Source organism: Chroicocephalus ridibundus, chromosome 7, assembly GCF_963924245.1.
Source record: "Chroicocephalus ridibundus chromosome 7, bChrRid1.1, whole genome shotgun sequence".
Classification (NCBI taxonomy): domain Eukaryota; kingdom Metazoa; phylum Chordata; class Aves; order Charadriiformes; family Laridae; genus Chroicocephalus; species Chroicocephalus ridibundus.
This window is the reverse complement of record NC_086290.1, coordinates 57,251,370-57,275,206: the sequence shown is the minus strand read 5'-3', so window position 1 is coordinate 57,275,206 and position 23,837 is coordinate 57,251,370. Positions and strand designations below refer to the sequence as shown.

At 48.3% G+C, this 23,837-nt stretch overlaps 2 protein-coding genes across 3 annotated transcripts; both read left to right on the top strand.

Annotated features, from left to right (window-relative positions):
- Positions 1–375: 375 nt before the first annotated feature.
- Positions 376–9,146, top strand: PRKRIP1 (PRKR interacting protein 1). The gene is made up of 6 exons (XM_063341331.1): positions 376–516; positions 1,687–1,765; positions 3,196–3,296; positions 4,068–4,153; positions 6,000–6,067; positions 8,420–9,146. Exons 1-6 carry the CDS (start codon positions 397–399, stop codon positions 8,533–8,535), a joined length of 570 nt encoding a protein of 189 aa, XP_063197401.1. The 5' UTR covers positions 376–396; the 3' UTR covers positions 8,536–9,146.
- A 53-nt stretch (positions 9,147–9,199) lies between these two features.
- Positions 9,200–23,779, top strand: ORAI2 (ORAI calcium release-activated calcium modulator 2). Of its 2 annotated transcripts, none has more exons than XM_063341330.1 (4): positions 9,200–11,406; positions 13,809–13,854; positions 15,964–16,204; positions 20,989–23,779. In XM_063341330.1, the coding sequence occupies exons 3-4, from the start codon at positions 15,977–15,979 to the stop codon at positions 21,532–21,534; spliced, it is 774 nt and encodes a 257-aa protein (XP_063197400.1). In that variant the 5' UTR covers positions 9,200–11,406; positions 13,809–13,854; positions 15,964–15,976; the 3' UTR covers positions 21,535–23,779. The 2 variants fall into 2 exon arrangements, with proteins under 2 accessions (XP_063197400.1, XP_063197399.1); XM_063341329.1 differs by lacking the exon at positions 9,200–11,406 and adding an exon at positions 11,928–12,058 and having other exon boundaries at positions 20,989–23,776.
- Positions 23,780–23,837: the final 58 nt, after the last annotated feature.

Here is a 23,837-nt window from a genome sequence, read left to right as displayed (position 1 = left end):
CCTGTGGGGGACAGGCTGCACATGCTGCAGCCCGGAGAACGTGCTTGAGGGGACGGGGGATACCCGGGCTCCAGCGAACGCAGCTTTCGGGGGAAGCGGCCCCCACAGCCAGAGCTGGGACTGGGGCGAGGTGTGGCAAGGCCCCACTCCAGCCCCAGCAAGGCCGCGCCTGGGCCCTTCCACCCTCGGCCGCTGCTTGCTTTCCCCTGCCAGCCCCCGCCATGCCGCAGGTGCCCGCCGGGCCGGCCGGACGCCAGTTTCCCCGCAGGGTTCCCTTATCCACCGTGTACTCTCCCCACCCGCCGCCATGACAGGCGGTGGCGGCCACGCAGGCCCGGCGCGTCGCGCGGCGTGACGTACCGTGACGTAGGGGCGGGGCGCGTAGGCGGCTGCAACATGGCGGCGCCCTCGGCCCCGCGGCCGCCCCGGCCCCGCAAGGAGCCGCAGCCGCTCGTCATCCCGCGGAGCGCCGCCGAGGAGCAGCGCCTCCGCCTCGAGCGGCTCATGAGGAACCCGGTGAGGGCACCCGCCGGGCCCTGGCCCCGGGCGGCGGGTCTGTCAGGGGAGAGGGAGACCGAGACCGCCACTTCCCCGGGGTCCGTGAGGGGAGAGGGACCGACCCCCGCCCCCGCCTTCCTCCTTCCCGGGTCCGTAAGGGGAGAGGGACCGAACCCTCCCTTTCTTCTCCGCGGTTCTGTGAGGGGAGACGGACCGAAACACCCCACCCCCCACACACCCCGCCTTCCTCCTCCCCGGTTCTGTGAGGGGAGACGGACCGAAACCCCTTCCGCCTTCCTCCTCCCCGGGTCCCTGAGGGGAGAGGGACTGATTCCCCTATTCTCCTTCCCGGGTCCGTGAGGGGGGAGGGACCGATCCCCACCACCCCCGGGCTCTGTCAGGGGAGAGGGGCTGAACCCCCCCCCCACACACACACACACACCCCCGCACACACACAACGGGGTGCCGTGAGGGGAGAGGGGTCCATCTTCCCCAGGGTGCCCTGAGGAGAGAAACCCATCCCTGGGGATCCGGAGGGGAAGACTGGCCCCCCAGTGCTCTCCCAGCTGGTTGTTCCTCTGCACACTGTTTTTAATTTGAGGGGGGCGGAAGAATGACCCTGATTCCTCTAACTGGGTGTTTTGATCCTTGTCCTGAGGAGGAGGCGTTTGCCAGGTGGAGACTCTTGCCCTCCCTCTGTGTGTGTGCGCTGGAGGAGGCTGAGACTTCGCCGCACCACGTTCTTCCTCTGACCTTGCACCATGTGTTCTCCCTTCCCTGCTCTTCCCTGTCCTCTGTAGATCTGGCATGGAAGGTGCACAAATGCCTTTCATCTCTTCCCAGACCACTGGTAGTGGGAGTATACTCAGTTTCTGCGAGTGCTTGGAGGTGCTGGCTTGCTTCCTTCTAGTTTCCATACTGAAAAGAAGCACAGACATTCCCAGTCCTCCTGGGGTTTGTTGACCTGCAGGCCTGAATGTGAGGGAAAGAGAGGATGCCTCCTGATTCTTGTTTTCTGCCTGCTCCTGATCCCTATGCATGAAGAAATTACTAAAGCTGTGCTCCTTCTGAAATCTGTCAGCTGATGGAAGAGGCTGTTGTCAGACATACACCACCTTTCAACAATGTGTTAAAATTGCAGACTTTGCTCCTAGAAGATACTGATGACTGGTTGGTTTGTTCTTGCAGGAAAAGACTGTACCAATTCCTGAAAAACTGAATGAATGGGCACCACGACCTCCCCCGGAGTTTGTTAGAGATGTCATGGGTAAAGATACTATTATTCAGATAACTGTAGGGTCAGCTACATTAAACTTAGAAAAATGTTTAACAGAAAAGGCCAAGATGATTTTCTGTTGTTGCTCATTTTTCTGGAGAAAAGAGGTATAAAATGTGATTCAAGAGTTGCTTTTCCAAGTTTTATTTGGTTCTTGGGTTCCACTTTTCCACTCGTTGTCATAACGCAAAGTAAACAATGCCTGTGGCACTCCAGCACATGGACTGCATGCAGTGAAATAAGCTGCTGCTTTGGCAATGACAAGTAAATGATGATAAGTAAATCTGCCCTTTCTAAGGATCTGAGAGCGCTCTGGAAGCTCAGAAACATGAAGTCCCTCTTCTGACTGTTTTGAGTCTGAATCTCAGTCAGTGAGAAGCAAACACGTTCAGTGGGTTTGATTGTACGTGGTCAGGTAGGGAGCTGGCAGCTGTGCAAGGAACCTGACACAAGTATTCTGCTTACACTTCACTTCTACCTGCAGGGATTAAATTTAGCAGTTGTGGTATAAATTCTATCTGCATGTAGAAGTTTTGTCTTTCTTTGGGACCTTCATCCTTATTAATGATCCTCCTTTCTAGAGGCTGACTTATTATTTCAGAATAATTGATCTTGGACTAAAGCTTTTATACCCTTCAGAAGAAACTGTGTTGCTTGTTGTAATTCCGTCATGGCTTTTTTAAATAGCTTTGCTGCGTGCTTGAGTTGAACTGTCTTGTTTGTCTGGGAGCACCTGACGTGCTGGGATTCTGTTGGTATCAAGAGCACCCCTGCTGCAGTCCCAGCTGCCATGTTTTAATTACTAGGTGTCATCTTTGAGGCATGCTTTGCGTTCAGAAATGGCTCAGGAGACAGAGGAAGAGAATGGAGTGAGGAGTTGAAAGCTCCTGTGAGACTTCAACATGCAGACTGATGCCAGGAAGAGAGCGCTATAGGGATTTCGTTTATGAAGAAACGGTCAAAAACTGTCAGTGGTATCTGTCTTGCATGGGAAAGTATAATATGATGGGATTTATCGCCTTTCTGTTGACCTCTATTTTTTGTATGAGATGCTGAAAATTAGTGAGAAGCAGCCTCAGTAGGATGTTTTAGATCATCTCTGCCTATAAAAGAATGGGGTGTGCATTTGATCTCTAGTTCTTTTACTGCCTCAGTGTCCAGCTAAGACTGGATTCTCTCCAGGGGAGTGACTGACCGGTAGAAACTGCAGTGAACCATAAGCGCGTGGTTTTGCAGCTCGCTTTGGCTTTCGCTTGTGAGTGATTTGAGCTTATATAAAATGGTGACACACTGTGTGTTGTTAGCAGATTTTCATCTTACAGTGCCCTTTCATATGTCCTGTCCCTCAGCATCTAGCTGTAGTCATTTGTGAGCATGTAGTAAATATTATTTTCTAGCGGACTAACTCTTCTTTATTGTAGGTTCCAGTGCTGGAGCTGGGAGTGGGGAGTTTCATGTGTACCGGCATCTTCGTCGGCGAGAGTACCAGAGGCAAGATTTCATGGATGCCATGGCTGAGAAGGTCAGCAGGACTTTTTGTAATTCCCCCCCACCCCCAACTATTTGTTGTTCATTGCAAATCTTTTTTTCTTTTAAAGTCATGTACAAATAATTTGGTTCCAAACCACCCCTTATCAGAGGAAAAATGTAGGAATATGTGATATGTGGCGTCTTTGTCAATATTGAAACATTTGGTGCTTTGTGTCAGACATGCTCCATCTTCTCTGTTCACTGAGGTCCTAGCACACAGTACGACTGCACGTGAATGTTTGTGTTCTCAGGTTGGACTGAAAATGCTTTAAAAACTGGAAATCCCTAATACCACTGTCTTGCAGAGACAGAATCAAAGCAAGTCCCTGTGCACAGAGTCCAGATCACTCTCTTTTAAGTCTTGGTCGAGTAGAATAGCACCTCTTTCAGAGAGCATTATTGTTATACTGTCTCTCGGCCAAGAAGAGTCCTTTGATCCATATGTTAATGTTTGAGTCTCAAATTACTCTCTTGCTTTACCGAAACATTCTTTAGGGCAGAAGCCCAACCTTCCTCATCTGTTTTGGTGAGGATTCCTCCCTCTAAAGACTTCAGTGTTTGGCTCAGGCTGCAGGTTAAAAATGCTGTCTGTACAGAAGTCATCCCTAGAAATACGGCTTTTGTATAAAGAAGTAGCCAGACAAAATCTGGCAAAGCTCCCTTCTGTATTTTGCTAAAAGACTCCTCCCTAAAAGGACATGACTTTGAAAAGAAGTATTTTAATTTAGATTGTGACCAAAGTATGACGTGTGATCAATTACAGCAAAGACTAGATGAGGAATTCCAGAAGAAACTGGAGAGGAATAAGATGATTGCAGAAGAACAAACAGCAAAACGCAGAAGGAAGCGGTAAGGGCAGATTGTTCCCAGGAGGCTTGACGTGGCAACCCTCAAACCCTGTGCCTCATCTGTAGCTGCATGCTTTGGATAAATGCTATTGTTCTGTGTCTACATCTATCAGCTGAGAAGTCTGGCTGTGGAAATTAATTTTGTTAATGTCATTGTTTGGTTTCTAAAGGTGGCTGTAAACTTGACAGGCTTTGCTGGCGTGGTTTATTTTCCGTGCCATCGCTAGCAGGATAACTTTTGACTGGTTGAGCAGCTTTTGCTGACATGGTGGTGTTGAGTGCAATGTGTCTTACTGTATATTTGTTATAACAATGTCAGGAAAGGTTTCTATTTACATCTGGCTTAAATAAATATCTGGAACAGCTAACACCAAGCAGCTTCAGTGCAAAAATGGGTACTGCTTAATGGGTGCACGTATGGATTTGGACTAGCAGAGCGTGGTGGGGCCTGATGCTGTCCTGCGTGTGACGGTCAGTGTGACTAGTCAAATTCAGTCTGTGAATACTGAAAAGGCCACTGATGAGTGCAGTATTGTTAAAATCAGTAGCCGCTTCTGCCTACCTCATTGAAATGCCTGGCAGGTGTAGTAAGTTAGATGGAAAAATTTAAAAATATTAAATCCATCCTTCTCTGAAGTTTTAGACAAAGTGAAACAGTTAAAAGTTTGATGCTTTCAATAAATAGTGTGAGCGTTGTAATGCAGCGATACAAGAATTTAAATTCCACGGTCTGTATCCGCCATACCTTTCATAAATAGCAGGGTATCACGGCTCGGCTCTTTTGGAGGGTCTGGCCCTGAGCAGCCTGTCTCTTGCTTCTTTGAGAATGGGGGTTTGTGTCTTATAGCTGGGAGCCGCTGCTGAAAGGCCTGTGCATAGTGACTCACTGGCATATTAGCACAAAAGTGCACAACACAAACACTGCTGCCATCTTACTTTAATTTAGTGTGGTCCAACAGATGGCCAGCAAGTTAGATCTGGCCAGCTGCCTTCTCCCTGGCTGAGATGAAGAACAACTGTTCAAACAGCAAATGCTGCCTAAACACTCCCAACGCCTCCTTGTCCCCCTTCTGTAGTCTAATGGTGTAGGTCCCAAGCAGCTTTGCCCTACAGGAGCCCCTCTAACATCCCTCACCACCCTTTCTTTTCTGTCCTGACCTAACAGGCACAGTATTTCACCCTCTGTTTCAAGAGAATTCATTTATGGTGTTGAGAGAGGAAGATGAATCCCAGATTGCTCTGCCCTGTGTCTGCCATTAGACTGCCTGGTTACCTTTGACAGGCAAATCGAACTGGGTCACACGAACTCAAATTCCCTCTTACCCCTAATGTCACTCCTAGGGCCCAACATATTGATTAAGTACAGCCAAAGGTGAAGGTCAAAGCATACTGCATTATTTTTTTCAATTAAAGTACGTATTACTGGTGATGACATAGTTTTCTTTTTTTTTTTCCCAATGTTCAGTTCCAGCAGTCTGGGTTTTGACACCATTTTCTCTTTTTGTTTATTAGGCTAGGTAGCTGAAATGTAGGGGCAGTTTCATTTTGTTCCTTCTGTGTTCTTGGAGATTCTTGCATATCATATTGTTTTGGTTGCAATGGCGTCATGCAAGACTTTAAAAAAAAAAAAAAAGTCCATTAGACTAAAACCACCATAGAAAAGTTTCTGTTGATCATAAGTCTAAGTTTGCTCTCGTGAATTTTCAGTTGAAGCCAAATTCAAATTGAACTTCTCTGCTGAAGTCTGTTTTTCCAAGATGTCTGTAATATGTCCTTTATCGGTGTATGAATGTGCAGAAGCGTTACAATGTTGGATTTGCATAAGTCTTTTCTTCTTTGCTTTATAGCCAGAAGTTAAAAGAGAAGAAACTGCAAGCTAAGAAAAATAAACTCGAACAAAAGAAGCAGGAGAAAGGTCAGTGAGATTTAGTTTTCTTTTCTCAAGACTTAGTTCTCTTCCGTAATTGAAGCCTGGAAGGGTTTGTTCCACCCTGCTACCGCAACCATTCTCGATACATGGATAGGAGCCTTAAGCTTGTTATTTTAGCTAATGTTTCAAAAGTCCTCTTTGAAAGCCATCTATGTTGAGATTTAATCTTACAAATAACTTGGCTGTTTGTGAATATTTTGCCTTTAATTGGGGGAAATTTTGGACAGCAAACATTGGAATCAGAGTTTGTTGATTGTGGATGTTTTGCCCCAGTGATTCTGACAAACTGCAGATTTAGAACATCTTCTGCTAAAAAAGGCAATATTGTTAAAGGGTGTTATTTTACCAAGTATATTTTGAATGCGTATGGGAAAACAGGTGGAAAAAATGCACAGCTTGGACAGCAAGAAACTGAGTTATGATTTTGTGTGTAAGAAATTGAGCCACCACGGTGCCATCTGTTCCACGCGACTATTTTATGCCACATAGAAATAATCGTGGAAAACCTGACTGCCTCTGTTCTCCTGCAGTCTTGAAAATTTATGTTGAGCAATGTCAGCGTAACTGTTTGCTCAAACTCTTGCATACTTGTTCCTTCTTTTCACTAAGTGTATTTTAGCTTAGCACACAGCTTTGTGGATAAGCACGCTAACTCTGCAGTCTTAAAGTTACAACAGTTCCTGATAATTCTGCCAAAACAGTGACTTGTCTGACAGTTCCACCTTATTTCTGCTTTGCTTTTCAAAATTGGATCTGTTTCAACTGAGCCATTGCCAGCCTCCCATATAAACATGGGAGGACAAATTAATCATTAGGTTAATTTTACTTGTGACAGCAAGTGAATGTAGTAGAGCGGGGTTTTTTGGTGTTTTGGTTTGGCTCTGTTTCTTTTTTAAAGCTATCGTTTATGAATTGTGACTGGGAGGAGAAATTAGGTATGAGTCAACATACTTTCGCTCACTTTTGAGTGAAGAAAACAGAATCCCCATCCCTTTAGGGAGTGGCCGGGAGAGACGAGAGCTGGATCAGGGACTGGCACCGTGCTGAGGCACTGCCACGTACCGATTGTTGGGCTGGAGTGGTTTTGTTTGGCACAAGTAAATCATCTTCTGGAAGCCAGAATCCAAGCTTGCCTGTCTTTAGAACAGTCCTTAGCTCTTCACAGTTTGTGGTTTTCTATTTTAAAAATAAAATAAAGTCAAATCAGTGGAGATAGAAGCCACTAATAACTATCTTTAGTCTACTGAGATCAGGCTTGTATTTTTCTATTTTTGTGCGCCCTGGGTTGAGATCTGAGGGTTTTTTCCTAAATTAATTGAAATGTATTTGTTGGATGTGGCAGGCAAGCATTTATCTTCCTTTTTGAATGAATAAATAAAACCTCTGAGTTGGCATCTTTCACCTTTGTTGTAGGAAAAAACATTAAGAATAAAGGTTGGCGGTAAATAAGGTCAGCTGTTAAAGTTGCATTATTGTACAGACCCTTAATAAAAAATGAAAGTACAGAACTTCACCACGCGGTGGCATCAGACCACTAAGCCTAAATCCTACGTGAAACCGGTCAGGGTATGGGTGTGACTTGGCCTGAGAAACAGTAAAAGTGCGAGAGCTGCTGGAAGCAGAAGAATGGCTATTAGATTCAGGTCCCACTTTATGCCATAGCTAATTTTCATTATCCTTTAATTTAAAGTAAGTGTTTTCTGGTCTTTTAGCAGGCTTCACAAGTTTTCTGTGACCTTCATTAATCTTATGCATATCTTAATGAGTTCCTGTACTTGCAGTATACCAAACAGCCTGTAAATGCTGCCTGTTCATGGCAGCTCGTGGAGTTTCTGTAAACTTGGATAAGTGTAGAAATACACTGAGCTTTGCCTGTGGCTTCCCAGTGCCTGCATTCTTTAACAGTACTGTGAGATACTTGAAAATTCATGCGGACGTGCAGAGGTGAGATTGGGAGTGAGATAATCTCTCACTTCAGTGTTTGACTGCCTCTGTTTGAAATAATGTTCCACAGAAGGTGAAGCTGTTTAATGACAGACTTGGCACAGTGGTAACGTTGGAGGTAAGGGAATACTTCTCCAAGGGAGAATTTGATATTCTGAGCTCTACATCACTCGGTAGAATTAATATAACCTGATACGTGTTTCCTTAGTATCTGGGACTACTTTGTTGTGAGATACTTAACAAGGAAGACACATGGGAATATGTTACCCGTCCGTACTAATTAGTGTGACCTAATACACGTTTGCTTAGCACCTGAGACGATTTTGTTGTGAAATACTTAACAAGGGCGACATATGGGAATATGTTATCAATTCCTGCTGTTTGTGTTTTTAGAACCGGATCAATCTCAAGAGCGAGGCAGCAGCGAGGATGATGAAGAGGATAGCAAGGAGGAGGAAGAGAAGGAAGATGACGCTGAAGAGCCAAGTTTTGTGATGGGAAGAGGATGAGGCCTTTCAGGGACAGCTGGAAACACTGTTCATTGCTTTGTATTCAGGAGCATGAAAGTCTCATCTCAGCCAAGCAGAACCCATTGGCGTACGTTCTATCTGCTTAACGGTGAATGACCTTCACGTCACAGGCCCAAGAGATATTGATAGAGAAATGCCAAATAAGAGATTTTTTTCTTAATTGCTTGTATAACTGCTATGCAGTCTGCTCTGAGTTTGCTCTAAAGAGTCAGCCATAAGCCTCTGTGACCCTAGAGTTCTTTTAAACATGGCCCAGAGTGTTTTTCTGTCTGAAAGCTAAAACATATCCATTACCATTTAAGGAAAATATTACTGTGAGGGCTACATATTCTACTTATGTTGAAGCTGATACATGAGTCTAAGGGAAGAGTTTAACCTAAAGTAGAAAAGTGGTCTGTAGCCAGACTCTCCTGCACTGTGAGTGTTCTGAATTTGGGGTTTTGTATGGGGTCATCACTAACCCAAAGAAATCAGTTTATGTTGCTAGACAAGTTCTATAGATTTTTAAGCAGGATCCCTTTTTTATTGCTAAAACTTTCCCTATTACTTTTCGTCCATGTTTTTTAAATGAATAAAGGGGATGTGTTGGATTGTTCTGTCTTTTTTTTTTTTTCTTTTTGAAGAGGATTTCAGTAAAGTAAAGAGATGCTTAGAGGTGCTGCAGGAAAGGACAAAAAGACCCAGAGATGTGGTGCATGTGAAAATATGGAAAAAGGTCTTAGCTGCATTTCATTTACTTTTTGCTTTTGGATTGGAACAATATCTGTTCCAAAAGATTATGTCTGTAAAGCTTCCAAATCCTGTGGCAGAAAGGCTTGGAATGGAATGGTTTCGCTTGTGTTCAGCTTCATGTAATGACAGTTGCCTTTCTCTCTGCTTGAGCTCTCTGCTTTGAACTTTGGGTTCCCTGGTGGGAACCATAACATCCATATATATATATTTACTTATTGGTGCTTAAATGAAAAGCATATGCAGTGGTGGTTTTATTTGTAATTTAGGTTGTTGTCTTTTCAGTGTATCTTTAATTAGAAGTGCCTGCTATCTTTCCAGACACGCTCATCCCAGGACCTCGGCATCCAGAATGTGGTGCTACTTCTTCTCAAGCCTTTGTTAATGCCAAATTATTTAACGCAAAAACAATAAAAAGGGGGAATCCCTTTTCGGATTTAGCCTTTGTTGAACAGTGCTGCCAGAAATCCTGCATTTTGCCTGAGCTGGCTTTATGTAACAGCTTCTCAGTGGTATTACCGTGGTGGCAGGGAGCAGATGCGATCAAGTGCAAGCGATGTTTGTGTTTAGCGCCCTTGTACAAAGACTTTAAAGCTGGATAACTTCTGAGCTGCAAGGTCCATGTCCCCACCACCACCCCGGGCTAGAGGTCTGCATGGAATTGTTTTCTGCTTGTCTCCATAGAGGCAGGTGCTTCAGAGTAAGTCATGACAGTGTTTCAATTCTCTAGTACTTAAGATGCAGAACGGATGTTCTGCGGTTGTTGGCATTTTCCCTGCGGAGAGGGACGAGTTATGAGAATCGCTTCGCTTGAATCCCCCTTGGGGCAGGTAAACCCTGTTGATAGGGCTGTGTCGTAGGATGAGCCATCAAAACATTGTGATGTTTCTTAGCTTTTGGGGACGGAGAAGAAGTGGGAGTCCCACAAATACACAAAGACTGTTCTTCCTCTGAGCTTGTCAGGCTTTTGAGCTGAATAAATAAGTGCTGTTTTGCATTAAGTAGAGCAGATGTTGCTGCATGAGGACACGCTTCTCAGTTGTGAAGAAGATGGACTTGAGTTGGTCTCAGTGAACTAAAGGAATTCCGGTTGCGCGGCCTCATCCTCCCTCCCTAGGATGCCATCGTTACCCGTGCTGAATTATTCATCCGCTATGTTTTCTAGGAATGCTAAGTTGGTAGGTGAAATCCATAAAAAGCAAAGGGGATGTGTCGCTGAAGGTGGTATCTGCCTTACGGTCTGTCTTGCTGGGGTGGCTGAACGTAGCAGTAGGAGCTGTACTTGGTAGGTGTTGCGATGAATTCGGAAAAATACTACGCCGTGTTGTGGTTGTTCCTGTCAGTGCTGTGTCTTCCAAAATACAAAGGCACTTCAGAGCAAACGTTTGAAGGGAAGTTTCTTTGTTAAGACAAAATGCAAGTACTCTGTGACCTCAGAACAGAGAAAGCGTCGTCCCTGGAGTAGAAAAAAGGGATGTGGTCCCATGTGTAGTAAAACAAGGAACAATTCTACAATCGCTTCCTGTTCCAAATATGCCACCAAAAAAGCAGTCATAACATAAAGGCTTTAAACTGCCAAGGATTTTGACCTGCTTATGTTAAATTCATGCTCTGGATTCTTTTCTAGAGGAGCCCCTCTCCTTTCTCTGGTGGAGACTAATCTCCAGGGGCTAAGGTTTGCTGCTGTTCCGTTTCCTCACGTGTTCCTGCAAGCGTGGGACCCTGGGAGACAGCGGCGTTAGTGCTGTAACTGAGCAGAGGTATTTGTAATCTCAGGAGAACAAACGTATTTGTCTCTTTAGTAAGTTTTTAGGAATTGTTTTCCTTTGTGTTTTCCCTCCCCCGGGCAGCAGTGAATCAGGAAGATGGGATTACCTAAAGCTGACCCATTGTGCTGCTCCTTTTCTTTATCTCCTTTTCAGGGAAGGAACTCCCTCCTCTTCCCCATACTCCTGTCCCTACCCTTGCGCTTCCCGTGGGTTTGTGCAGAATTTCCCACTGAGTGGGTAGAGGAGGGACACAGGGAGATGGCAGCCTGGGCCCGGGGAGCCTCTGCTCTGCTTCAGCCAGAGGATGCTGCAGCTCGGCGCAGGCAGAACTCGGCGCTGCCTTTTGGCTTATGTAAGTGGCGACTTTTTGCTTGTATAATTAATAATTGTAATAAAAGCACGTTTACACCCCGTTGCACCAATACCTTCTCTGTGGAAAGACCTGGAGACCCGAGGGCCAGACCCAGTAACATTTTTATCCCCGACCGTGAATTTAGGGAGCCCTAGAGCTGTTTTTCCCAGTGGATGCATCTTCGCACGGGCAGCTCCGGGGGCTGTAGCCCCCGGGACCCCTCCCGCTGCTAGAAGGGCCGCCTGGCCCCGGTGGCACTGGGGATGGCCCGAGGTGGCCCCACTCTGTTTATAAAGCCCCCAGACCACCCTAAACCTCTCTCGGGGAGCGGAGGCCTCGGCTCCTCGCAGCCCGCGGGCGACCAGCCCACGCCGCGGTGCTCGGCGCTGCACAGCGGGACGCGGCGGGGGGCGGAGCCATCCCCCTCTTAGCCCCGCCCCTCTTCCCACCCCCGCCGTCACGGTCCAATGAGGCGCTGGTCACGTGATGCGGGCGGGGCGTCTGCACGCCCCCCCATTTCCTGCGGGTCACGTGGCGGGTGCCCGGCGTTGCCTTGGCAGCGGCGGAGGCGGCTCCGGCTCTCGGCGGCGGCAGCGGCTCCCGGGGCGCCGCGCCCGGCCCGGCCCGGCCCGGCCCCCGGCCAGCCAGTGCGGTGAGCCAGGGCCCGCCCCCGCGGCCCCGCGGGGGTGATCCCATGCTCTGGGGTAGTTTCGTCCCCTGGGAGGGGAGGGGGGCACATCCTGCGTGGAGGGGAGCATCCCCTGCCCGGCCTGCGCCGGGAGGAGCGGGGCTCATCCTGCCCGGTGTGCTGGGAGCGGGAGGAGAGTTGGGTTTATCCTGCCTGGATGGGGCTTACCCTGCCGGGGGTGGGGGGGACGCGCCTCATCCCTCCCAGGCGGAGGGAATCCCCTGCCCGGGGTGGTGGGGGGTATGGGAGGCGGGACCCGTCCTGCCCGGCGGTGCTTTGGAGCTCCCTCGTGATGCAGAGGGCAGGCCGGCTGTCGGGGGATCCTATCGTGACAAAGGGATCCTCTCGCTGGGGGTGCTGTAGGGGAGACACCTCCTGCCTGCCCGTGGGGAAGCCCCAGAGCCAGGGCTGCTGGAAGGGGGACCCCAGCTGTGGGGTTGGAGCGGGCCCTGTCCTGCCCGGGGAGGATCCCTGGGCTGAGGGTGCCTTGCAGTGGAGGATCCGCCCCGAGAGGGATCTCATCCCGGCCTGGGGGATCCCCCGTCTGAGGGGGGACCCTCCCTGTGAGGGGTCTCATCTGGCCTGGGGTATTCCCCATCTGCGGGGGGATCCTTGCTGTGTGGGGTCTTATCCTGGCCTGGAGCATCCGCCGTCTGAAGGGGGATCTTCACTGTGTGGGGTCGCATCCTGCCTGGGGTGTGCTGAGAGTGGCTGGGGAGGAGGAGGAGGAGAGCCCCCCTGCTCAGGTGGTGCCCTGTGAGTAGGATCCCAGGTCTGGCGGTGGGTTGAGGGGGTTGCATCCTGCTCGGGGAGAGGGGTTTCCCCTGCTTGAGGTGTGCTGCCATAAGGGGGGGTCACAGCTGTGGGGGGTCACACCCCGCCTAGGCAGTGTGACTTCCCAGGGGTGCTGCTGGGGGGTCCCAAGCCTGAAGAGAACGTGGGAAGGGGTTCCCCATAGCAAAGGGGGCCTGAGCTTGGGAGGCCCAGAGGGGGGGTAGCGGGCGCGAGGTTAGGCTTAGCCACGGTTTGCGGGCTCTTGAAGAGGGGAGAAAGGCGCTGGTACAAATACGCTGATCTGTCTCAGGCTGTGGGGCAGAAACCTGGGTCCGAGGCGGGGTCAGTGTCCCAAAGCCATGCAGAGACAGCATTCTGTGGGGAATTGCTCAGAGCGGGAGGGGGGTCCGTGTGTCTCAGCCCCATCAGCTTCGTTCCCTGCTGTGAAGAAATCCCCACACGTGCACTTGCAACTTGCTGAGACATAAGGCGTGGCGAAGGCTTTCCCCGCTACGCTGGCTGCTCCGAAGGACAGCGCTGGACGGATTAACATAATCGATATGAGGTAGCAATCGCAGGGAGATTTCTGTCTCCGGCGGTATGAAACGCAGCGGGGTCAAACGCATCAGTGGTGCAACGGAAGTGAGTAAAGACACAGCTGGGGTGGACTTGGCCAGGGATGGATGTTAGGATGAGGAAGAGGTCTCCTAGGGAAATCCTGATTCTCCATCCAAAACTCGACAGCCCTTTGTGGTAAAACCCTGAGGGATACTTATTTCTGTAAGAGCGAGTGTCCTAAACGTTTAACATTGCAAGGCAGGACCATGCAATCTCCAGAATAACTCTCCCCTGATGCGGATAACTGTCTGAAAAGTATTTTGGGAGTAAAATTGCCTAAGATACAGTGCGTGTAAAATGCTTCTTTGGTCTTGTGTTTCAGCCCTCAGAGCCCTCCACCCAGTCACTCCATGTCCGTAGCCAGCAAGGTGAGTTTGCCGTCCTGTTACTGCCCGTTTGGGCTACGTTTGTGTTTATGGATTTTATTCTGAAGTTGTTTACTTATTTGGGAACATCTCTTGAGCTGCTCCAGAGTGAAAATTCATCCTTGTGGTATTTTTAGCTTATTTTTCTAAGGGAAGAAGCAGATGTGATTGGGTACTTTTGCTCTCCCTCTGTAACCTCTGAATTCATTTGTCTTTTCAACGGAATTTGTCCCAGGGGTTGAAGTTTCCTACATACAAAGTTCCTATGCGTTTTGTGAAAATAAATGGCAGGGTAGAGGCCAGCAGTGTCCCAACTACAGACAAAGCTAATAAATTCACCCCACGCTATACGTTGCAGAATCCACACAGGATGTTGTCACAGGAAACAGCTTCATAGCTTTGTTGCTCGCAGAATGTCTCTGCTCTGATCCTCCCAGGAGGCTTTTTTCCCCTTCTTCTGTAAAATAGGTGATTCTTGCCTTTTTTCTGGAAACAGAGCAAGCAAAGAGGTTTGTCCCTGTTTATTCTGTTCTGGTTTTCATTGTCGTGTGCAAGTTCTTTTATTTTTGGTTTGTTTGTTTTTCTTTTTAATAACTTCAAAACTGCTGAGCAGTTAGGAGCCATCCTGGCGTCCTCCCGGGGCTGTAACAGTGGCCTTGTCAAAACCTGCCCAGAAAAACAAATCTTGTGCTCTTGCTGCCATCCTTATTACGTCTGAGGGGGCTGGAACCTGAAAGCCCACCGTGCTCAGGAGGGACAGACAAATCTCACAGCCTGCGGTGCTTTATTTGCCACTGCAAAATCTTTCTTACTGTGCCTGGAACAGCTTTGTTCCTTTTTAGTAACAGCATTCGGAGTTGTGGGCAGTTGATGTCCTTTTTATCTTTGCCACTTCCTCAAATCTCACAGCAAATGTGGGTTTATTAGCTGTCACCATGTGGCCCGTGTATGGGGAGAGGCGGGGGGGCACATGGGCAGGGCTGGGGCTCCTCTCAAGCGAACAGCGAGGTGCCTGTGGCCTTGAGGTGCGGCGCTGGGACTAATTAGTACCACACCGTGCGTGATTCTGGGCATGCATCTCCTCCTCCTAGGAGCTGGTAAGTGATTTCAGAAATTTTTGCTCAAAACATTTAGGGAATTCTGTTCTGTTCTGCGTCTCCGGATGGAGATCACCGGAGCCGTTCGGCAGCAGCCCGGCTATGGTGTGGTGTGCGGAGGGGGTGGCTTGGATCCCGCACTGGTCTCTGCTCGCAGCAGTGGCAGTCACCGCCTGGAACAGTCTTGCTGCTTTCTTACATCTTTCAGTATAATCTCTTGAATCCGAAGGTGCTGGATTCCAGGAACTACCTGGAAGGCAGCTCACTTTTTCCTTTGGAATCGTCTTTTCCTTTCCCCGTGCTAAGAGCCACTGGTGGAAGGAAAGGAAGAGGATCCTTGGTCAGATGTGGCTGATAAGTGGCGTGTGAGCAGTTCAGGAAATTTAACTTCCCACTGCAGAAGGCTGGGAAGTTTATTTGTTAATCCTGCACAGCGTTCAGCTCTGTGACTACTGGGGGGGTCTCGGGGAAGAACTGTGCCTGTCTAAACTGAGCTATGGTGAGCAATGGTTTAACTGAAAAAAAAAAAGATTTCCGAAGAAAGAGCAAAAAGTGACTCCCTGAACATGCTCGCTGGCATTGCTTTGGTACTCGAAGGAGATGCGTTTGGAGCCAACCCGTGGTGCGCTGTGAAATTAACTGTCAGCTTACAACAAAATGATGAGATGGGGGCCCTATTTCCAAAGTGTCCCTGTGTAAAACAAAGTTGTTACTAGCAAGGAGGAATGAAAGGGGAAAGTTGAGATGCTTTGAAATGAACAGCCAGGTGCTGTGCAGCCTTCCTGCATTCCTGCTGGAGCAGTTCCTGGGTTTACCTGTGTGATCTTTCCTAGTTCTCATGGGCATTTTTAGCACTTATGGATGGTCCTTTGTTCTGTGCTTGCAAGGGCGATGGTATTTGGTCCATCATTTTTCTACTGACTGAGGGCGACTTCGTTTAAACGTAGCTTTTCCAGTAGCTGATGGTCGTCCTGTCTGCTACCTCCTTTTGAACGTGACTGTTTTGTTCCCTCAGCGTTTCTCTCATCATGAGTGCTGAATTAAACGTGCCGGTGGATCCTTCCACTCCTGCTTGCTGCTCTGAACCTGGCACCAAAGGCATGGATTATCGGGACTGGGTGCGGCGCAGCTATCTGGAATTGGTCACATCAAACCACCACTCCGTTCAAGCCCTTTCGTGGAGAAAACTGTACCTGAGCCGAGCCAAACTGAAAGCTTCCAGCAGAACCTCTGCTCTGCTCTCCGGATTTGCAATGGTATGTGTACTTTGTCGCAACGCATTCTGAATCACGAAGGTTTTGGTTCTCTAAAATCGTGTATTAATCAGTGTTTTCCTCCTGGGAAGTAGCAGGACACGCTGTTGTTTTCTGAAGAGGCAGGAGGCATCTGCCTGCGGGCTTCTGCTTGCCTGCTGCCGAAAAGTTTGAGGCTGGCTCTCTCGAGGGTACACGAGCTGCCGAACAGTCAACCCACACACTCCCAAATCAGCCCTTTAAAATTACCAGTCCCCTACCTGCGAGCGATCCTAAGTGCTCTGCCAGCACTTTTTTTAATTGTTGCTAAACAATACAGGGCCTGGGCCCCCAGGCCATTCCTCGCTGGCTGCCTTCGCGTGAGGCTGCGCTTGGGCGTGGAGCTCCTCGGGGCCCCTGCGGTTCCTGTGGTCCCGAACATTATCTTAATTTCTGTATGTGTTTTTTCAGGTCACGGTGTCTAAAATAAGGTGGAGGTTGGGTCACAGTCTGCCAGAGCGAAGTTTGCATGGCGTGATCGGGGAGATCGTGTTATACGCTGAGGTGTGAGAAGAGGCCCTGCGGCCTCGGACTCTGTAGCTTGAAGGGAGCCAAACGTGGTATATTTTTGTCAGTGCTGCCTATTGGGAATAATCCCTGGTACTTGCTTTCCTCCGTGCAGCACTTTGGTGTTACCTGGAAGCTATCTGCGTAGGTCAAAGCCATGTCAGGGAGCGAGCAAATAAACAAGACGGAGACAGTCAGCGGTCCAGTGCTCAGACCTGCCCGAGCCGTGGTGTTAGCAAAGCACAGCCAGGCTGTGTCGGTGTGAGCCTCTTCATCTGGCTCGTCGGGAGTGAGATGGAAACCTGTTCAGGGGAGGTTTTCTGCTCAGGAAATGGGCAGGTCTGGTTGTTCCTGAGCTCAGTCAGCCGAACGCAGAGAGGCGGAGGGCAGCGCCTGGGCGAGCGGGACGTGGTGTGGAGATGGTGCATCCTGCAGTTCAGAAGCTGGGGGAAGACAGGTCTCGGGAACTTTCCGGATAGATTTCCTTGCTTTATTTTAGCTTCTTCCGATGCTTTTTCCTCCCCCAATCCCTCAGAACGTGAATCGTCTGTAACAGTACAGCGGTCTGGGATGACAAAGTTGGTGACCCAAAGTGAAGCTGGAGAAAGGCGAGCGGCGAGCGGAGTGGGACCAGGCTGCAGGGGAGAGAGGGCGCTTGGGCGCTTTGCGATTCCTCTCCGCTCGCCGGCTGCGTGCGAGCGATGCTCACAACTTTTCACGCAGCGTATGTCGGTTTGTAACGGAAATTGGTGTGGGAATAACGGTGTTGGTGTGCGGAAATGGCAGAAAGTACCTCCTCATTGTGCTCTCCTGGAGACTTTCACTCCGAAGCTTTCTTACTCTCAAAAGCCGCTCCTGTGCTTGCCCTTGGTGCCTCTGGGCTCCTTGAATTCTGTGTTCCTCACTTGTGACTGTTCTCTTTAACGTGATGATTAAATGAACGTTTTTCGTTGTTGTGAACTGATTTATCTCAGTTACGTGCTTACAGGAGCAGGTGCCGGTGCTGGGGTGTGCTGGCATGACTGGGACCGGGAGGGGGATTGCAGCCCACCCACACCGCAGAGCTGAGCCACGTAGCTGAAAACAAAGCGTGCCTTCTCGACTCGCACGACAGAAAGTTGCTGAAAGCCCGTGGCCAACACGCAAAATTAACCATTTGACTTCTGTTCTCTTTAAACTGCTTAAAATGCAAGTCAAATACAGGCATAGGTGTAAGTAGTGTTAATTATAATCACCAGCTTAACATAATAAGTACACTTGAAATCAGTAATTGTCGGAAATACACTTTTTTGCAATAAGGATTTCTCTTTATTAGCGAGCTTTTTCCCAGCGGATCGTACTGGACCTTCCAGTGAAAGCTGAGGTATCCATTCCTATCGGGTTATTTCTCTGCTGTTTTTTCGGCACACAGGAATTTGGTACGTGGACGTTTACTCTCCAATAAGAGCATCTCGTTGGCTATTGATGAAAGCAGAGAAGTTATTTAGAGTTAAAGAGTTTCCGTGAAGCCCTGCGTGCATTTAACTATGTAAACAAATGTCATATGGGGCTTGGCTATGGCTTTATTTACTTCCCTGTCAGTGTGGTTGATTCAAGCCGGTTCCACATTGGCTGAGAATTGTTACGAGCTGATGGATATTTAATCAACAGGCGGGGGCTTTCATCCAGCTCCTTCTGGACAGGCTGCAGAATAACGCGAACCTTCCTCGTTACTCCATGCTGTCTCCGGTATTTCTGGCAGAGTCGGGCCGATGGGGAGGCTGTGGGTCCTTCCCAGTGCCGGGTCTGTTTGGAGGCGGGCTGAGGGCTGCTGCGTTTGCCCCGGGGAGACTGCAGGTAAAGGAGGTTTAGAGGGAGCTTAGGAAACCTCCTTCATAATTTTCCTGGTGGAAATAAGAGCTATTACTGCTAATCAGTCTTCTCAATACTTGTCCAGTTGCTACAGGATATGTATTTGATTTTCAAACAACCCAAACCCCCTAACAGATCTACTGGCGTGATTGTTTTTACAGGCTGCCAAACCATCTGTGTGAAAGTAACATGGTTTATGTTGAGCCATTTGTCATCCTTTTGCCTGATATTATCTATCCTCATCTACATTTCTCCAGAAATCTTCCACGTCCGTCATCTTTGTTGTGGACGGTCTGGGCTATACTGGTCTAAAAAAAAACCAAAAACCAAACAATCCGTAATTGCATGTAATTTAATTGCAGTTTAATTCTAAGATGTGCTCCTGTGAGGGTGGAGTTCAACAGGGTGATTCTCAAGCTTAAAATTAAGCCTACGCTGAAATACTCGGCGGCTCGGCAGAGCGCTCAGGGCCCCGCAAAGTCAAGCCCGTGACACCTCGGCTTTTGGGAAGAGGTTAAAATAAAGGGGGCTGCTATCGCAGAAGAGTAAAACTGTATCAAACATGACATATTAATAGTTTTACAGACCAAGCAGCGTATTTAATGATTTTTAAATGGGTTATGTCAGCTTGTCCTCTTTCTCTTATCCCGGTCAGAGAGTGACATGACAGTCTGTACGGGGTAAAGCGATAAGAGCTCGCTCACCTTTCTGGTACGTGTTCGGGTTAAATGAACTGGTTTTCTGCCTTGCTGCCCTATCTGGATTGTTGATGTTTTTCCCTGAAATACCTCTTACTGAGCCATCAGTCAGTGTTAAAAATTCATCACTTTGCACAGCTGAAGCTAGCCCTAGGGAATAGGTTAGTCTGGGAGGAAACATCCAATTAGCTGAAAAGTGCTGCTCACGCGAAGGATAACAAGTAGAAATTGATATGTTGACATCAGCCAGGCTTTCAGCTTTAATATACAGCTATAAATTGAACGTGCAGGTACAATTCCTATTCAGCTTGCTGAATACTACGTCTCTGGGTATTACAGCACCCGATAACGAACAATATACCTGCAGCTCGTCCTGGCTGATGGGGTGAGACCGACAATCACCACACGGTACAAATTCATTGTACAGAACAGTGCGGCAGAGAGTGGAGTGTGATCTCCTCCTCCTCCAGCCAGTACAAGGGGAACTGCAAAGAGAACATATGCAAGGCAACGCGCAATGTGTTTTAACTAAATTGACCTTGCAATAGATGCTGAAGCCAATCCTGCGTTGTTATTTTTTCCTCTATACAAGAACGACTGTAAACTGCAAACAGGAAGCTTTAAAAAAAAAAAAAAAAAAGAAAAAAAAAAGTAAAAATGCCACACGTTCATAATCAGAAGAGTTCCTAGAGGGGAACGTTTGATGGTCTTCTCCACTGTTTTTGTGGCTTCTCTTAGCAAAAGGTTTCTGCAGTCCTTCCAGGGATGCCACCTCACAGAAGTACTATTTTACTTCGCAGGTAGGTTAAGTAATTTTACAAATTCTTCTGCTAAAGCAGTTAACAGGCCGGTACTAGGGCTCCAGGTCTGATCTCAGAAGAGCCCCCTGCTTCCTTGCACTTATTCTGCTTGTTAAGTTTTATTTGACTAAAGAAGAAATAGACACTTTAGAGACTTGCGATATGATAGCTCCTGTTTTGAGAAAACAGAGTCCTGTCTGAGCTGCTGAGCACACCCATAAGCCCACAGCTGTCTGCTTCTGCTGAGTGTATCAGCAGGTTATTAGCTCTCAAGGGAGAAATTTGAGGATATAAATAACTTGTATCTGGGCATATTTGTAATAAAAACAAACGTAGAATGTTCTGAGAATAGAAAGCGGCTATTTTAACTGTGGAACTATGAAGTAGCTTGCGTGCTTCCCATGGTGGGTAGTGAAACCTTGCTGGCCGCTGGCCAGGGGAGCTGCTTGCTTTTGCTTTTCTTTACGCGCCTGAAGTCGAAACTTCCTGCGCGGCAGCCGCAAGTGATGAGCGGAAGGAGAAGGTGTGATGGGCGGGCGGGCTAGCGGGCTGTCAGCTGCCTCCCAGCTCCGCTTGCTGTCTAATGAGTTCCTTCTGTTGTGTGTTTGGTTTGATGCAGTTCGTATGGCTCAGGGCTGCGAGGGGAGGTACGTTATTTCAGAAAATTCAGCGCAGAAACGCGCGCCTGAGCCTTCAGAAAGGCCAAGCTGCAGACTCGGGTACATCTTCATGGGAAACAGAAATGATCCATCTGGGCTGCCGTTCTAAAAAGCACTTGAGTGTGTACTTGACCTTAGGTGCGCTTCCTGAATAAAGATGCATTCCTGGCTGAAAGCCTCGAAAAGAGGACAACTCGCAGCTGTTGACGAGCTTTTTGTTCCTTTCCCCCCAGGTTGCCATGGTGGAGGTGCAGCTGGAGGTGCAGTACAAGTACCCCCAGATGCTGCTGATCGCTTTCAGTGCCTGCACAACGGTGCTCGTGGCAGTCCATCTCTTTGCCCTTCTCATCAGCACCTGCATCCTGCCTAACGTGGAAGCAGTGAGCAACATCCACAACCTGAACTCCATCAGCGAGTCCCCCCACGAGCGCATGCACCCCTACATCGAGCTGGCGTGGGGCTTCTCCACCGTCTTGGGGATCCTCCTTTTCCTTGCAGAAGTCGTGCTTCTGTGCTGGATAAAATTTCTGCCTGTGGGCTCCATCCTGAAAAATGAGACCACCAACGTCGAGAAGCCCAGCGGCCACGCGGGTTGGCAGTCGGCGCTGGTCTCCACCATCATCATGGTCCCAGTGGGTCTGATTTTTGTCGTCTTCACCATTCACTTCTACCGCTCTTTGGTGCGGCACAAAACGGAGCGCCACAACCGAGAGATCGAAGAGCTTCACAAACTGAAAGTGCAGTTAGACGGGCATGACAGAGGCATGCAGGTAGTGTGAGGGGGAGGCAGAGGCTGCTTCCAGCAAATCCGCTCAGCTAAGGCTGCGAGCAAAATACCTGTTTTGCTAGTTGGTGAGATGCACCAGCGATGGATTGTCTTGAGGCTTAAATATATAAATGCTAATTGCCTGCCATATATAGCTGTGGGTTCTAGTGCTGATTCAGACGCTGGGGTCTCTGGCCTGTTTCTGGTCATACACACTCGCGTACTTACATCAACGCTGCCGTGGAGTTCAAGGTCAAAACTTTATCTACCTTAACACTGGTAGCCAAAAATGTGTATTTTTTACAAATGCAATATTCCATTGCCAAAAGTAACGCTGCATCGGCTGTCCAAAACACCCGCGTGTGTGTGTGTAGGATCTGTCTTATGTGTCAGAACTCCCTGGCTGTCGGTGCAGCAGCAATTAACTGGCAGCTCGTCTCTAGAGCTGAGCTGGTTAATGAGGGTATCTGCAGCTGACTTGAGGACATCCAGGAACGCACAATAGAAACTGTGAGTGTTGACCACCTTTGTTCCAAAGCAAGTGTTCCGTAAATACATAACCAGAAAGAAATCAGCCTTAGCTTTTATGTTTGTTTTTTCTTGCTATTCCTTACTATATTTTTACAGCTAGGGAGGTAGAATTTCAACTTGGAGGAGGCTGGGAAGTTCTGTCGTACTTTCCTCAGCAGCATCTGTCACTTCAGATTGAGTGAATGCCAAGATCATGTGTTTTTTCCCAATAAGAGGCAAAAGTGCCCAGGGAAGGCTTACAGGTGTTTCAGTTTTAACAAGGACATTCTTAAAACAGAACAGTGACAGGGAATTTAATGAGACAAAACTTTGAAGGACTAGAAAAGCAAGTTTCAAGGAGGTAAGGAGTGACGGCGTATAGCATATTGTAGAAACCTCTCGCTATATTGTCTTAGTTTATGTATCGTTGCAATGTCTTTGCCTGGTTTGCTGGAGAGAACAAGCCCCAGTCCTGCCTATTTCATCAGCTGTTTGGGTTTTTTTGTCAGGTGTAGCATTTGTCTGTCAAAAAAGAACGCTTCCTCCCCCCTCCACCAAAGCAGGCAACTCCTCTGGTGGAACCTGGAGCTGTACTGGCGAGTCTGACGGAGCTGGATCCAGCGGGAGAGCTGTGCGCCATTAAAGAGCTATCACCTCTCATTTGAGCTGGCTTTCTTTTTTTCCCCAGCAGCAGAGAAAATGACACTTGCCCGTCTGTATAGCAAGGGAAGCCTGTAAAGTCCAGAGCATCCTTGTGGGTGAAAACTTCTGGAAAAAAGGATTTTATGATTTATGGTAACTTTGTGGAGGGAAAAGAGTGTTTTGCCATCGTCGGCTTTTTTAAGGGAAAGTAAGGCTTTCTGCCACCCGGGGCTGAGAGAAGCATAAGCACGTTTTCTTGGCCCTGATCCTGTGCTGATTTCCTGCTCTGCGCTCCAGCGCTGCAGTTGCAGGGTGTCCCAGGCCTTACGGGTCTCTGAAATCATTACGGATGTTTGTAATGTTCTGTTTAACCCTGGTCTTTTATTCCACTGGGATTTGAGAAATCTAATGGCAGCGTATTACATGTCAGCTTCCCAGAGTGGGGAGTACACGCGAATCCCAGCGCAGCAGGGTGAGACTGTCCCTCTGTTGCTCCCTGGCGAGGGCCTTGGGAACCCAGCTCTCGTCTCTCTTGTTTACACGCGCGTTTGAGCATTGCTGAACAAGTTGCTTAGCACTGTGTCTGTGGCTTTCATCTGTTGTTCTTGCCGCAGTTGGCATGTACCATATTGGCTGATGTGCAGCAAAGAAAATAGTCTTTGTGTGCTAAATGACTAGTCTGTACTTATGCGCGTATGCAAGAAATAAGGAGTGTCCTCCAGGAAGTGGGTGGTCGTGGAATTCCTACGATCTCCCCAGGAGTCTGCCCTCTCGCCCTCCTCCTTTTACCATAATAAAAATGAAACTTGCTGTTTATACGACAAAATCAGAGTTGAGTTTTCTGCCAATTATTACGCGCGTAGGCTCTTCTACCAACAAAATTTCTATTGTGAGGCCAGAGTCAGGCCAGATAAGATGACTTGCCTCTGTACTTTGCAGTCTCCTTTAACATCAGTAATAATAGGACTTTCTGTGCTGTGGAGCTCAAGAGGTTGAGGAAAGTATTGAGCCATTTTTGTAATTTAAAAATAAAAATCAAGTTTCACAGTGTGCGTACAGTGCTGTGAAAGCAGTGCAGCTCGTTTGGAAACAGCCAGATCGTTCATTTAATTCTTTGCAAATACAATAAATTTCAGCAAATGGAGAAATGCTGCAGAAACTGTG